At 34.6% G+C, this 17,201-nt stretch overlaps 1 protein-coding gene across 3 annotated transcripts in view; it reads right to left on the reverse strand.

The window, feature by feature from the left end:
- LOC106056279 (PDZ and LIM domain protein 7-like) overlaps positions 1-17,201 on the reverse strand; it is a 38,696-nt gene that overhangs the window by 6,517 nt on the left and 14,978 nt on the right. The window contains exons 3-13 of one of the 3 annotated variants that reach the window (XM_013212938.2): positions 16,137-16,166; positions 10,671-10,767; positions 8,857-8,948; positions 7,847-7,977; positions 7,353-7,584; positions 6,173-6,364; positions 5,131-5,165; positions 4,729-5,002; positions 3,967-4,153; positions 1,818-1,938; positions 1,310-1,425 (exon numbers count right to left, since the gene is read on the reverse strand). In XM_013212938.2, the coding sequence (XP_013068392.2) occupies positions 1,310-1,425; positions 1,818-1,938; positions 3,967-4,153; positions 4,729-5,002; positions 5,131-5,165; positions 6,173-6,364; positions 7,353-7,584; positions 7,847-7,977; positions 8,857-8,948; positions 10,671-10,767; positions 16,137-16,166 (1,507 nt within the window). The remainder of the gene's footprint in view (positions 1-1,309; positions 1,426-1,817; positions 1,939-3,966; positions 4,154-4,728; positions 5,003-5,130; positions 5,166-6,172; positions 6,365-7,352; positions 7,585-7,846; positions 7,978-8,856; positions 8,949-10,670; positions 10,768-16,136; positions 16,167-17,201) is intronic. The other 2 variants (XM_013212940.2, XM_013212939.2) reach the window with 2 other exon arrangements.

Genomic DNA, 17,201 nt, shown 5'->3' on the forward strand with positions numbered 1-17,201 from the left:
TTTAGAATTAAATTTGATTTAAAATTTTTCATTTGTATAGACTCCTCATAAATTATTTAGGTAAATAAAAAATTGGATTGGGAAAAAAAAAAAGTCTCATCTCTAATATACATGTTTTAGAGTTTTTATTGTGTTTCCATGAGTAACAATGCATTATTCTAATTAACATTAGTAGATAATATTGCCTCATTATTGTTATGGTTGTAATGCTTAAATGAATTTTTTCTTTTCTATCATTCTATATGTGGGGTATTTAAATTACGAACTTTATACATGTTTTATTTATAGTAATATATTTTTTTCTGTTCTAGGATTTAGTTGTTATTTTTTTATAAATGAAGATGTGCTGATATGTAAATAATGTGCATGTAATGTTTAGTGTGTATTGAATTGAAACAAAAGATTAGTTGATATAAGATGAAACAAAAAAAAATGTCTGAATGTTATCTTTGTAATTATTTTTTCTTGTTGTGATCTTTACAGGCACAATTGTTGAGACATAAGCCTACACCTATGACTAAAATAATGCATTTTCATATTTATGATTCACAACAAGTGATATCCTGCTAAGCACTGTTGACGACTATGGAGGGATTTGGTTACCCAAACTGTCATGATAAAATGCTATTAACAAAGATGATGTAAGGGATTTATTTGACTGTGCCTCTATATTCAATGCATGAATACAAATAAAGAACTGTTCATTTAATTCTAAACAGTTTCTGTAATCACTTTATTCAAGTGAATGTTCCTTTGCTGGATTAAAAAATAATCCATAAAAGTTAAAAAAATATTGTGTGGTCACAAAGTAACACTAAATGTATTTAGTAAGTGGATTTTCACAAATGATTTTACAAAATAATAGTAAAATGAGAAGAATTTAATTGAAATTCAAAATGCTTGGAAAGGTCAATTCTGTTTTAACATTTTCTTTAAACTTTTTGAGCTAATGAGGTTTTGTCAGTCAGCATCACATTTATGAGATAGTCAGTTCACATCTAGAAACAAAACTTGAGCAAAGAGAACGAGGATAAATTCTCAAACAACTCAATCAAATTAAAAAACATTTAATAGTTTAACAAATTAATTTAAAAGAAAAAGAGTATTTCTTAATGAGTTTTTTACCTTATAATTAGATTTAGTTGAAGCTGCTTCCAAACAATTTGCACTGCTTTCGTGTCTTAACTTTTTTTTTACATTGCTTTTTTTTTTTTTAGCTTATTGACATTTTTTTTGTTCCCAAACTTTGTCTTGTTTAAGTCTGTAACATGACATTAATCTGACTATTTGATCAATAATTTAAACTTACCGCACAATTAAAACATTCAGAGTGAAAGTTTTTCCCTAAAGCTTCAACCCATCTGTCCCCAGGCTCAATGGGGAAGTTACATCCTGAGCACATGGTCTGGAACATAGCAGCCCAGTCTGAAAGAAACCAATTGTTAAAACATTAGTGCCACAAGTAAAACTTTTTAGTTGTTAAAAATAGCATCATGAAAAGTAAAAACAAACAAAACAATTAGGATAATAAAAGGATATTATTAATATATATTTCACAATGTTATCATTCTTTATGGGCTCAGTGTGGAAATCTGACTCCTACAGAGATGTTCCTCAATAACAAACATTTAATAATAGTGGAAGCAAATACTTTTTGGCATCTTGTATGCAGATATAAAATTGAAAACTTTCAGTCCTTGAAAAATACCAGAACATTGTCTTCACTAAGAAACTATTATGAAAACAAAACTATCAAAAGTTGTCCAAATGATGGAAACAAATCATATGGACAAATTTAGATTTCCAATGGAACCTACCAGCTTCGCAGTAGAACTTTCCATCCTCAATGTGGAACTTGGTGCCACCTATGGGTTGTCTACATTGGGTACAAGTGAAGCACTCAGGGTGGTAACTCTTGTTCAAAGCAGTTAAACACTCCTGGGGAAAAAAGACATAATGCATACATAAATAACTTGATTTTCTTCAGATATAACAATTATTTTTTTAAGTTAAAAATCTAAAAAAAAAAAATTTTAAGAAAATAGTTTAATCAAAATATTAATTTAGCTAAAGTTAATATGCAGACAGTGCTATAATGTTGTCTATTAAGATGTAGATGCACTGCAGTCAGGGGCGGACTGGCTATGGCTGGTACCGGTACCCAAATAGGTCAGTAGGACCACAGTAATCATCTTCTTTTTTGAATTTATGTCTGTATTTTATAAGATAAGGGCGTCATGGATGTCACTAAGGCACGTATTAAATTGTTACAGGTTTATTCATATTCCCTGTATACATGTGTACAGTTATCAATACATTATCAAATCTAACATAATGATTTTGAGGAAAGGTAGACCTAGAATTGGATGTCCACCATATAATATTCAATTTATAAGCCAGATGAAATAGAAATACCCAGGCCATTTGGACACCCAGTCCGCCCCTGACTGCAGTAGACACCCTAGTTTTGTAAATATAAAAATATTTTCTTTTTTTTATGACTAAGCCTGATAATAATTTGCAATACTAGCTCTAAAGCAAAGTAATTTTAATATGCCTATATGTATGTCCAAAAATAACTATGACTACCTGGTTATGTGGTATGTGCTTTATACTGTCACAAAGAGGAGTGGCTCACCCAATTGGCATCAGAAAACACAGGCAGAGCTATGTACAAAGAAATGACCATGCCAAACAAACTGGACAGTATTAACTTCCTCCCCCGCAAAGAGCAATCTACAATCTTCCTTGCAATATCGCTTTCACTAATGGCCATCAAAGCATCAGAAAGGAGGAAATTTATCATATTCTCCGACTCCAAATCTGCATTGCAAGCTTAGGGACGGATGAAGACTGACATTCCATTGGTACATAAGAGCCTAAAGCTTTTGGACCAAATAACGCTGACCGTAGGGATGTCACCTTCAACTGGATCCCCTCCCATGTGGGCATAGAGGGAAACGAAGCCGCAGACAGAGAAGCAAAGAGACTCCTAAATCATGCAGTGTCAGGAACCCAAATTCTCTGCTTGGACCTGAGACAAAGTATTGCCTCTGCCACCTATCGAGAGTGGCAGGATCGGTGAGAGGCTGAGACCCACAACAAACTCAGACAGGTTGTGACAGATGTCAGGTGGCGGCCCACACCTAAGGGTCTGACAAGGCGTAGAAGCACGACCATGTCCAGACTTAGGATTGGCCACACCTACATTACGCACTCCTTTGTGCTGAAGAGAGAGGAGCCCCCACTTTGTGAGTATTGTGACTCTTGTCTCACTGTGGAACATATCCTCATTGATTGCCCCAGATACTAGGATATTAGGGGAAAATTTTTTAGAGGGCACAACTTAAAAATACTGTTCGATAGTGTCAACCCTGGGAAGGTACTGGGCTTTGTCCGGGAGGTGGGGTTGTCTATGAAGATTTGATTTGTGAAATTATGAACATATAATATTTAGAAAAGATTTTTACTAAATTATGAAATTTTTACTAATTTTACTATTTTAACTGTGAATAGACCTTGCTTTTAATGATTTAACTGTATGGAATTTAGCTCTGGTGATATGAAGGGAGAGTAATCCTTGAAGGATTACAGGCTCGACATGGCCTAAATTATGCCGATGTGCCAAAAACTCAAACTCTTCCAACTAAGAACAGGACACACACCTCTGTTAAATTACCATCTTAAAATAAATCCCACATACCAACACTTATCATCTTCTTTTTTAGCACCCTGTACAGCAGTGCTGAAAAACTGAAGAGAACAGCACACTATTTTTCCTTGGCACAGTCTGCAAAAGAACTCACAGCTCAACAGCAAAAAGCTGGCTATAAGAAGAAGAATAGTCTTGAAATGGACCAGAGCTAAAACATAACCCACCAACATTCCTTTGAAAAAGTTTGGGGCCAAGACATAATAATCATTGTATTCATCTGACATTCAAAACATATAAAGACATATACTTACACCAATGACAGCTTTGCCACACCTATCACAATGAGGGGCAAAATAGTTGGCATAATCTCTCTCACAGTACAGGAAGCCTCCTTCCTCCACAAAGCCAATATCCAGAAGTTTAATACCACACTGAGGGTTGGCACAGACAAAGTGATCAGGGCACCAACACTTGCCTAGGGCAGTAACAAATGGACCTCTGAATAAAGAAGAGTAGAAGTTGTTCAAGTATTTAAAAGCTCTGCTATGCTCTAAATACATTACAAATATTTAGTTTTATTTATAAACAAGTTTAGTAATTACAGTTGACTCTTGATACAAGTTTAGTAAGTACAGTTGACTCTTAATACATGTTTAGTAAGTACAGTTGACACTTGATAGTCCGACACTTTGTAATCCAACACAGTCAGTAATTTGATGCTGTGCTGACCTATATTCATGTAGTCAATGTACACTGTTTATTGTTTATTTTATATTCTTGACATATATGTTTAAATTCTTTGAGATACAGTTGACCTTTGGTAATGTTTTCAGAAATCCAGCACCCCCTTTGGTCCTGTAACCATCAGACTATCAAGAATCAACTGTAAAACTTTGAGTGTAACTTTAGCAGTTATTTTTGTATTAACTCCAGATAATGTGCAAACTCTATACATATATTAATATACATTGAGATACATAGAACCATAAGTTGCAACCTGATGCCCTCAGATTGACTCGAATTTGTTAAATGAAGAGATCCATGTCTATTGATTTATCTTATTGTCTGGTTACCTGATCGGCATGTTACATCCAGAGCACAATGGGATGCGACCAATAGAGGGCAGAGCAGCTGGGTTCATGGCGGCATCTCCTTTTTTACCTCTTGTAGCTCCCTGTCCAGTGGGCTTCGGGGCAGCCGTTGAACCAAAAGGCTTGGGAGTGGGGTTGCTTATCGGAGCTGGGGCTGGTGCCCAAGGCTTAGGAGCAGACGCCACTGGTGGTGGGGGTGGTGGCGGAGGTTGGTACACAGGAGTGGATGGAGTGAAAGTAGGAGTTGTCACAGGTTCTGAAAATCATGCATACAAATTTAAAGTCTTAATTTTTAATGTAGCATAAATTAGAAACTTAAAAAAAAAAAAAAAAAAAGATAATTATAAAACACCCACACCAAAAGCCAGATAACACTACACTTACTGTAAGGGGGCACATAGCTCGATGTATTTCCAGCACTGGGATGACAAAAAAAAAAAAGAGATTAGAGACTCATCTACAATCCATATTTTGAAGCAATAAAAAAACAAAGATGAGAATCACACTTTAGTCTCAGCCATCAATATTCTAGGGTTAATGTTTTTATGTATGCAGACAAACACTAACATGTCAACTACAACAACATTAATATTCAGCACTTAAATGTTGCATACTAAGAACTAGCCACAAATCAACTAAACATGTAACTTGTTCTACATCTACTACAACAAATCTTATTTTCAGGTTCAACAGAGTTGAAATCTGGAGAAGTTCATGGTTTAAAATATGTAGGCCTACTAAATTCTAAAATGAAAAAGAGAAAAGATGAAAAACTTTCACAAACTCACAAGCACAAACATAAAGACAACAAGTATTAATGTGCACACATCAAACATGCTCCTGGACTAACCCCTAACAAAAAAATAAAATACTGACTAAAAGCTGAGTGATTGTGAGATAATAAAAGAAAAGCCAGAAGTGAATTGAATTGTGCAATTTCATAACTTGGAAAGAACAAGCTGTATTTGCCTATTTGTCAAGGATAATAAATTGTTTTAATAGCAAAATGCAATATTTTCTACTCAAGGTGAGTGTTTCAGAAATTTTTTTTTTCTTAACTAATATTTTCACCTTTTAATAATGTCTTTCTGTACCACTTCCAGACCTTGAGATCTATAGGGACTAATGATGTAGAGATATTATGTTTCTATGGGTGTAATGTGGTAAGCCCAATGTCCAACCACCTAAACTTCTCTAATATAAGGTAGGTAACCTTTATATTAGGCAGCACTGAGGGGCGTCCCAAAAATGAAACAAACATCACTGGGATTCAAACTGAAGACCACTCAGTTTGGAAACCAAGTGTTTTACCACATGGAAACATGTCCTATTATAGTATTGTGCTTGGGTTAAGAAAAAATAAATACAATGTTCATCTCAACTTCAAATGCAATGATACCTTTGTCGTTATTAGTCTAAGCCCCACCTGTTTAACTGTTGTTCCAATTTTTTAAATGTGCGTGAGTGAGCAACTTTGGGCTCGTCATCTTTGGGCAAAAGCCCAGTTTCTTCCAAGACAAGTCGGTAGGTTTCTGAAGGGATATACCTTTTTCTACCAAGCTCATCGTACTCACTCTCATTGAGAGGAGGGGGAGGTGGCGGGAGATCCTCAATGAGACTGAAAGAGTTAGATGTAACACAAATTTGCATGCAGCAACATAAAAAACAACATGCGGTAGTAAAATATAAAAAAAAAAAAAGCCAAATCATACCACATCCTCAAACAATAATATTCAATCATAACAAAAACAATCTGTAGTCATGCATGAGCAAATTGCACTACCTAAATCAAAATGCTCCATCCATACTGAAAGATGTTACATTTATTTCATGCCAACTCAACATTGAAAAGAAATTTGCTAAAGTATTGCATGCAAAAAAAAGTTGATAAATTAGGTAATTTTTCAAAATTATAAAACAAATCAGTGATGATGACCAATAAGATAAAATAGAATAGATGCAGAAAAAAATATTGAGTTTAAAAGTTATCGCAAACATTTTGTTCTTTAAATGAATAAGAAATCATTCATTGGAGTAAAGCAGAAAACACATTTTTGTAAGATAGGTCAATGTCAAGACATTAGTTCTTCGAAAAATGTCCTCATTTAAGTTTAATAAAAAGGCCTTGGGCAACTGTTTGAGAAAAACATTCATACGAAAAGTAAAAAGATTTTTAAAATAAAAAAATCCAAATTTTGTGAGCTTACCATCACAAAATAGATACAAGACACCGATAGCAAAGACAAACAGACACAAAAACTTTTTTGTTCCCCTGACAATTAAATCATTAAATATTAAATTCATTCATTTATCCGATATACTGGTAAGTTGGAGAAATGAAAGTGGGTGGGGACAAGTGTTGTTTAATTGTAAATGTTGACTAAGAAGTTACAACATTACAACTTCTTAACTGTTTGGTCATCATCAATGAACAAACAAACACAAAGTGAACATTTAAAAAAAATTCTACTGTTTAAAATTACTTCTATAGTAACAAAGAGAAATAAAATTTTTAAAAGTAAACCTATAAGTCTGAACAAACAAACATGGCAGACATGAATGTATACTATCTATCAAACTGAAATGTTAGTAGATCTGTTACCCACCCAGAGGCTTCTTCTTTGTCAACCAGAAATTTACTCTGGCCTTCAAACTGTGTGGCAGCGTTTTCATTGGAGTAAAGTCCTATTGGGTTGTTGTACCTCTGAGACACAATGGCCTTGACAGTGCCCGGTCGGCTGCCAGGCCCTATAGGAGTAGGGGAGGGACCCCGGGGAGGTTCTGGCTTGTTAGTAGCAGAAGTCGGGGCGACTCGTGGCTTTAGGGCTGTGTTCAACTCTGAAAATGTGAGAAGGGTTTGTGAAGGTGGCAAAGTCATGCTGGCTAAGGAAACACATTATTAACTGTGCATGCTTCAATGAACTGTCAAATATTGAGAGCCCTTGATTTTACTATGTGTTGACATTACAAAATATAATCCATTAGTTTACGGTACAAGATAAATTTAGATTCTTTTTAAAAATTATCAGACTCAGATCATCCTAATGAACTTTGATGTCAACCATTTGTCTTATACGATCAGCTGGCCAATCACTTTTACCTCTTCCTTCCTCCATCAGGTTAGCCAAATATTTGAAAGATTTAGACTGGTGCTGGGCTGGGTCTGGTGGCTCGTCTCTCTCCGCATATTTTTCTGCCGCACTTTGGAAAGGTGGGGATTCTTTAGGCTCACTGTTTTTAGTGGTAGAGGTTAGCAACAGCAAATTAATAATAAAATGAATATCCAAAAAGGGGAAAACACAGTAAAAAGAGAAGTGGGAGCAAAAACACAGATGCAAGACAAAAGAATTTAAAATGATAATGAAAAGTATTTTTTTCTTTTACAACCTGTAAGACTATTAAGCTTAAAACTTTTTTGCCAAGGACGCTAGACTAATTTCTTAACATTATTGATTTTGTATTTCTGTCTTGTTTAGATTATTTTAACTTGATGCAGCAATCTCAAATTAATTTAATATTTTGAAGAAATGTTACACAGATATTTATTTATTCCTAAACCTTAACCTGTTAAAACTTTATGATAGAATTTAGCTACTATGTTGTACATTGTGACTATAACAAAATATTGTACTAACACAGAAATGCAGCTGGCCAAAGAAAAATTTGAAAAAGTACTCATTAACATAAACCGATTTTAAGGGGTTTTTTTTTTATTATTTAATACACTTTTTTTGTGTGTAAAAGTTGGCAGTGACTAGATTGTGAACTAAAGAAACAATAAAATCATTCAACAGGAAATCACACAAACTGTCTGCATGCAAAGAATTGAAGTGTATAATATCTGCAGAAAAAATATCCTACATTTTAACTTTGTTTTAAATTAAATAAGATACAAGATTTTTTAAAAAAAATTTTTGACAAAAAATGATTTTTTTTAGCTTTTGTTTATTTAATTTAAAAATATTTTATTTCAATTTCAGATCAGAAGTTAAATACAATTTATTATGGATACTTTAAAAAAAAAAAAAAAGCTACAAAGCTTCTGATTTGTGTTTTTATTTGTTTAATTTACTTAGAGATAGATCAACCTTGATAAAGAGACTGACTTACCTTGATAAAGACAAATTAGAAGTTTGCTGAGAGAGATTAGTTTCATAGCTGACACTTGACGTACCAAATGGTCGAGGGGCGGTGTTAAAATTCTGCCAATAACAACAAAAGTTAATGTGTAACATTGAATTTAAAAAAAAAAAAAGTTTTATAGAGATTTTAAATCACATTTTCTTATAAATAATGAAATCTTGTTTTAACTGTACTTTGACTGGTGACTGAAAACAGGCAAAATGTAAAAAAATCTTTTAAAAAAAAAAACAACAAAGCTTATCTTAAGGGAAGAAAAGAACTCTGCACTAACAACTACATCTCTCAATAATGTAGAAGTTGTTTCCTTTATTCAACATCAAACAAAATATTAAATTACCAATAATTAATTGATTAATTTTGAAATTGATTCATGTTTTGTTACGTACAATAAATAATTGTTAAAAGTTTCTACTTGATCCGAGAATGGGTGTGGGAGAAATGTGAACAATTATCTAAGGAGGCAAAACCCTAAATATTTAACGGTATCTGTCAATACTGAAGGATTAATATCCCTTGTTGGTCAAACAAAATAATCAATTACCAGAAATGACTAATTAGTTAATTTTTTTTAATTGATTCATGTCTCATCTATGCCAATTAATAATTGTACAAAGTTTAAATGTCTGAGAATGTATGTGGGAGAAAAAGCAAACTTTTTACCAGACAGACAGAAAGAGTGAGTTATAAACTTTTTAATAACTCCTATAAAATGAAATGCCTTAGAAAGCAGCTAGCTAAGTCATCAAGACAGCATAAGAAATGATAATGAGAGGTTGTTGCAATAAACAAATTTATAACCCAACTATAAAAACATTCCTTGGTCACATGATAAGAATGACATAAATATTCAGGACACAAATCCCAAAGGAAGACCAGGTAATGGTTGGAATGCCTTGGATTTTTATGGCCTAATTAAAGAGTCTTCAGACAGTAATCCTATGACAGGCATTTAAAGATTTATTTTTTTATTAAACAAATAAAGCTAAATAGTCTTAAAACTTTTGTTTAGTTTATAATGCTTATCAAATTAATATCAATTTAGGCTCATCCAGCTACACATGAGTATAAAGTAGAAAAAGTAAAGTTCCCCTTTCAGACCTTGTGATCTATAGGGCAGATGATGATGTAAAGGTCATGAGTATACAGCAAAAAAAACAACAAAAAACTATCAATAACTGTGTTGTGTATTTACGTTTCATGCTAAATTTTTTGAACTGTTTTGTTATAGCCCCATTATCAACTGAATATAAACATCACAATATTCTTTTTGTGACCAAGATCAAATACAATGGAATGGTAAAGAAAAAAATTGATTTATGATTAGAAATACAGTTAAAACCAGTTACTTTAGCTTGAATCCTTAAGTACTGAAACATATACAGTCTAATCCAGTTAGTTAAACCATCAGGTTAGTAAGACCAAAACAACACTGCCTAATTATTGTATGATTAATCCGATTCCATGGCATATGCAAAAATAATCTAACATTTAACTGAGTTTCCACTGACTAAACAAGTGCCAACAGTCAAAATGTATGAATGTTTAATAACTTAATAACTTAACAGAGAAAACAACCTTCTATTTTCTAAAAAAAATATGTTTAAAAAAAAGTTTTGTTTGTTATTCAAAGATCTCCTTCGTGTTGCTTTCTTTCCATTTTCAAGTTTGTTTTGATCCATGTTTGAAACGTATTACAATTGTTGGTGGACATAGAAGACAGAAACGTAAATAAAAGCAATGTATTTCAACTTGTACATTTGTATTCAAACAAAAGAATTTACCTGAGAAGGTGGGGGTGGTGGAGGGGCCTGTGGCTGTGGTGTCCAGGTGGAGGTGATCTGGGGTCCATTGAATCTATCATAAGCAGGTGTGCCTCCCCTGCAGGGTTAGATAAGAGTTTGGGTGTTAGATAATTGATTAAATAAGCCAATATCTACACTTATTCTTTCCTAAACTTAAATCTAATGAATGAATTAATTAATGATTATGTGAAAGCTAATCCATATCACTAATTAAGCTTTGGAAAAATTTGCAATATTTTTTAAAAAATAAAATAGAATAAAAAAGATTTTTTAAATTAAATGTAACATTCTAATAAAATACTGGCATAAAAATATATATAAAAAAAAAAAGGACAAAGACAAAATGTCATCATGCTCCTTTAATAAAATATAAAATTTTTTGAAAACAAAGGTGAATGCAAAGCATTGGCATAACTGGCATTCTCTGACATGAAAATGTACATTCAGTGTCCAGAAATTGTTTAAAACTACATGAACAATGTTTGATTTGTGATTTCTGATCACCTCTTGACAAGGGTCAATCTAGCTGGCATCATTGATTCATTGAACAGATTCCTTGAACAGATCTAGCTATTATCTGTATCTTAATCATTTTACCAATACCTATCAAGGTATTAGCTCCTAGCATGAACAGATCTAGCTATTATCTGTATCTTAATCATTTTACCAATACCTATCGAGGTATTAGCTCCTAGCATGAACAGATCTAGCTATTATCTGTATCTTAATCATTTTACCAATACCTATCGAGGTATTAGCTCCTAGCATGAACAGATCTAGCTATTATCTGTATCTTAATCATTTTACCAATACCTATCGAGGTATTAGCTCCTAGCATGATCTATATGGTCTATTTGCATAGACATATGCTGATATCCCACAAATGACATAGATCTATTAAATAGTCTTTGGCCACGCAGCCCTAGCTATGGTCTCAATTAGTGCACAATTCTTTTCTTATTGCAATCTAGATCTAGATGTCTAACAAATGTTCATACATTGATTTCCTGTTGTGAGCTCAGAAGCGAGTAACTGAAGAAGGACACATTCATTTGTATTTTAACCCTGCACTTGTTGTTTACTATGTTTTTCAAAAGTCATATAGAAAGTATGATTGCCAGCTGTAGTTTCTAACCCTTTAAAAGCTCTTTAAATCTACATATATACATATATAGCAAAAACACAAAATGATTGATTAAAATCCTGAATCTTAATTGATTTTATTGTTTCTTCTAATGTCCTAACTTCTTCTTCTTCTTCATCGTTCTCATTGTTATGTTGGAGTGTTCATATGACTAGACCAATACATGAGATGAACTGCGCAGTGGTTTCCAAATCAGGGAGCTCTCCATATAGTTTTCTTTCTATTGGGGTGATTTGGGGCCAATGTCTTATACGGGCCTCTTGGTAGAGAGAGCAGTTTTGGAGGACGTGGTCGGCATTTTCTGGTGATACTCCACATGATTTCACTGGTTCCAATTTTGAGCTTCCGGAACATGTGTTGTCGCATTCTGTTGTGTCCGGTCCTGAGTCGAAAGATTAGACGTTGGTCTTGTCGGGATAGCTTATAGTAAGCATCATCTTTCTTGTGATTTGGATGGGAGCTCGTCCATTTCTCATTTATTTTATCTACAATTAATTTCTTCATTTCTTCTGGATAGAGTGCAGAGTTTACTTGTGAGTTTGTTCTCCCACTCTTGGCGAGTGTGTCAGCCTTCTCATTTCCTGCTAGTTGTATGTGAACTGGTATCCATTGAATAACAGTTTTTTTGCTGTTGTGGTTGAGCTTTGTGAGTGCTGTTCTGAGGTTTTTAATATAAGGGGAATCAGAGTTTTGCAGGCTTTGGAGGGTTGTTTTTGCGTCTGTTAGAAAGACAATCTGACTGTGAGGGGAACTTGGATGATTTGCTAGCATGGTAGCAGCTAGTGCTAGTGCTTCCCTTTCTGCTCTGTGACTGTCAGAGAGCTCTCCAGTTGCAAAGGATTTTTCTAGTTTTCCTCCATCTGGCCATTCGATAAGTATTCCTAACAAGTGACTAGATATTGTGAATGGAAACTTCAATTTCTGCACCCATCCTTGCAATTTGTATCTGTTCAAAACTGTTATCCATAAGCTAAATGTCATACAATGGCGGTGTGCTACCCCCTCTATATTCTGGTCTTTAAATCTGGTTGGCGTTTGTTTCTAACGCCCTTAAGAAAGATTACATCTTACACCCACGCACTTTACAAACTAGACTGGTGTGAAAATAGCAGTGCATCTGGCAGACTGGCCATGTCCTGTACAGATCTAACATGTTGTTAGATCTTTTTGCATTCATCAAATAAATCTAACTTTTTTATTGAACTTATTTTCTACGAGGATCAATTGTCCTAAGAACCAAAGTGTGTATTTTCTTGGCACGAAGCCTCATATTGTACATGGGCCTTGAACTGTTCCCCTCCTGTTTTCTAGCGATGTACAAATATAATTATGTACCATTCCTGCAACTTGTGAGTGTGCAAGTAGCCTAGATTCTAGATTTATAAGAGTGTGAGTGTTGTGTGTCGCAAAAGTCAATGTATATCTACATTTTTCCAGAGCACACTGCTTTTTATTCAGTATTTTTTTAGTGTAAAACACGTAAACAAGGGAGATTAATCTTGAAACTGTAGAGGGCGAACTGTGGTCGAGAGAAGCAGGGAGACGACTGATAACTCAAAAATGTAGATCTCGATAAAGAAAGCTAACGTATTTAAAGTGATCTCCCTTGAAGCGAAAACTGCACACATGTATTCTCAAATATTTACCAATAAATACCTACAATAACAAATGAGGATGGCGGAAATAGCACTTTAAAATGCTAAAAAGGTGACTGAAGTTCCCCTATCAGACCTCGCGATCAATAGGGCAGATGATGTAAAGGTCATCTGTTTCTGCTGCCTACGGTTTACGAGGGTGTCAAGTGGCCAGCACAACGACCAACAGCCTTTACTTTCCCCAACAAAAGTGAGGTACCCATTAGAGTTTGGTGGACTCAGAAGCACTCTGCAACCGCGATTCCCTTCAAAATGCTGAGCTAGATTAATTAATATGAAACGCGAAATGTCAGTGCCCTTACGATTTACACGTAAAGATTGTGCACTTGCAAGATCAAGGGCAGATAACAGACTTGTCAGTAGACTACATGGTGTTATCTTTATTCAACCCAAACATGTAAATCAAGTACAAGCGACTCCAGGCCTGATCAAGTTGGAAGAGGCATTTCCATACATTCCAGTGCTGATCCACAAATGTGCACTGATCTATATTGGATGCATTAATATTTAATATGGCTGCTAAATTCAGCTGAAGTTCAATGGAATGTATTTTAAAGATTTAAAAGAGAAAAAAAAAATGGGATATTTCTCTGCTCCTGTTTAAACAGTGTGCTCGTCTGTGCTTGTATTAGCACGCGGTTCCTGCCCTTGGTATGCGGGACGTTATCTCTCTGCACACACGCGCGCGCCGGCAAGCACACATTGTTGGCTTCTGCTGCACGAGTTGTATCCCTTTGTTGAGTCGGTGTGCATAAATATATCACCGACACCTGTAGGGGGGTGCCAGAAACTAAACAGAAGAATGGAAGAGGGGGAATTACGTGAGGCCCTCCCCCCCCCCAACACACACACACGAAGCCACCTTTCCCTTTCTAGACTTCATTGTTTTCATTCAGCTAAAGGTATCTTAAGAAGAGCAAATAGTGTGCTCATATTTTCTAGAGAACACTTTTGTTTAATCTTACTGTAGGAAAGTCATTACTTTGAGCAATTAATAGACACAAGGGAGATAATGCTAGACAATATTGATGTACTAACATTGTTTCCTAGCGCTGCTCGGATTGTTTTGTTTTTTCCGTTGTTTTTTAAATAAATTATATAAGGCATCTATGCTGGTTTTTTTTTAAATTAAAATGTATGTCATGATGTCTCTTTGACTTAATCTAGAGGACTATATAGTTTTAGACATTTTTATTACTATTTTTCAGGGTCCTCTGGTTGTGGTATGGCAGCTTTACATATTCTATGATTACCGTTTTTTTTTTTTTTGTAAGGATAGTTAGTGCCAGGTTTCATCAACATTTGTCTTTATATATATATATATATATATAAACATTTCATTAAAAAAAAACATTCATTTTAACTAAAACAAAACCAGTCACATTATTTAATTCAATTAAATTTTACAAAAGAGTAACACAAATTTTAAATGACATATTAAATTTAAAAAAGTAGCATTATGTAAGAAGTACATATAGACTACAGAAGATGCACACATGAAATTTGAAACAATTTAAAATGTAAGCGAATGAGGCATGCAGTTGATTACAAATAATGATTAAATGTACGATGCTGTTATGTTTTGATAGTTCCCATAACATTAGAACTAATAACATTAAAAAGACTAACGACACTAGTGCTAATAAACATAACAGGGAGACAACGAGGGTTAAGACAATAAAGAGTTCATTAGTGTCAAAGGGAGATTAAGAAATGGAAGAAGGAAGGCAGACGATCCCTGGCAGCACATTTATTGACCCACCCTAGTGCCCAGTGTATCGTTAATATGTCTACATTGACGATATTGGGCAGAAGTCTGAGTCAATAGAATATGCTTTTTTTTTCTAGGGATACCAGTACGAGCAGACAATAACAAGCACTAGTGCTACAGAGGACACTTCTGCTATAGGTAGCTCATAGCAGGCGTCACGTGACAATATGCAACATTACCATTGGTGTGGTTTTATACATACGGACACAATAGGAGTGGCAATCAAAGTTCCAGTGTAGGAGAGTTACTGGACGAGAAGTTCAAGTGGCGTGAAAATGTCTGACAACAGGCGCAGTTTTATTGGGGGTGAGAGAACGGTCAATCAAAACAGAAATAAGGCTAAACTTCAATCTTCCAGCCTCGAACCAGCAGTGTTGTTGTCCGAAGTAAAAGTGGCATCGAGGGCAAGTGATGACCATTTGTAGGAGAGTGCTGTGAGGCCATCACAACTCCATAACCTTTGGCCAGACAAGGAGGTCAATATTCAACCATCAAGTTGAGTGGACCAGTCAATGTTTCATTCTCCCCCAAACTCGTCTCGTCCCAAACATAACTACCCCTATCACTAGACGCCTAATAGGAATCAAATTGGGAGGGGGGGATTTAAACGCCCTACTTCGAAACAGGTCAAACTCTCAATCTAAACACCCCCCTTCCACACACCCCCACACTGCCTGCTGTTAGACGTCTGTATTTTCACGCCACATTTAATTAGAGTGCGATCCCGCAGTTTGGATTCTGACTAGGTTATTCATTGCCACTATTATTTATTTAGTAGACATCTTGAATTTTTAAAAAATAAAATAAGATGTACAGCTCAAGCAACAGGAGTGGATACAAGATTCCCATTCACTTTGAAGGACTCCATTACTCACCAGCCATTGGCCTGGTTGCTCTCTCGAATTCTTAAATTGTATTAGGGAAAAACCAAAAGTATTCATGTGTCTCGTAAAATTGAAAGGAAACATTTTATCCATTGCACAAAATGTACGAGTTAAAAACAAATAACAACTCATGAAATCGAAATGGCATTTGGTGAAATATAGAAATACAGTCTAATGCGGTTAATCGGACAACATAGGGGCGCGATCGTTTTGGTCCTAATAACCAATATGTCCAATTAACCGGATTCGACTGTTTCATAAGATTTTACTTAAGGATCGGTCCTTATAAGCGGGTGGTCCGATTAACCAGATTCGACTGTATGCAAATCTACATTTAGTATTAACATTATTTATAAATATGACAGCAAAAGATATAGCAGTCTCAATCATCACTAAATGAGGTCTTGTAGAAAGACAAATTCATCCAATTTAAGCCTATACATAACCACATACTTGGAATAACTAATCGCACTTTCCGTTACCTACTAGAAAGGACCACTAACTATAGGGTACATTCTAAAAGCCATCCTTATTTGTCTCAATCCAATTTTTAAAGCCTATATACAACGTTTAATCATGGAACTAACCATGGAACTCATCACGTAATCTATAACAATTTGGTCATTTGTTGAAAACACTGAATAACACTCGAGACTGTGAGATCTAAGGGCCTGTATTATTAGCACAATTATGAAACGTAACATTTTGTTTGCCATGTAAACGCACGAAATAAACAATGACACTTTATAAGAAAAATAGTTCGACTAAGATACAAACTAGCTGCATGATTAACATGTGTATCAGTGTATGTGTATTTGAATGTGTGAACTAAATTACTAGACGTGTGAAACGAGAGGGGCTGTAGGATATACGCAGGGTTATAGATTTAGAACTGAGGAGTTTCAAAATTAGGAACTCCCTATATGAATTTGTTCATGTTGCATATTACGTCATGTGTTATTGTGGACCTTGAGTTTGTTGTTTCAGAAATATTTTTACATTTTACAACAAATGTTGGTGTTTAGATGACTCAGAGTTAATTTATTTTGTTAAAAT

This window comes from Biomphalaria glabrata, chromosome 2 (genome assembly GCF_947242115.1).
Source record: "Biomphalaria glabrata chromosome 2, xgBioGlab47.1, whole genome shotgun sequence".
Taxonomy (NCBI): Eukaryota; Metazoa; Mollusca; class Gastropoda; family Planorbidae; genus Biomphalaria; species Biomphalaria glabrata.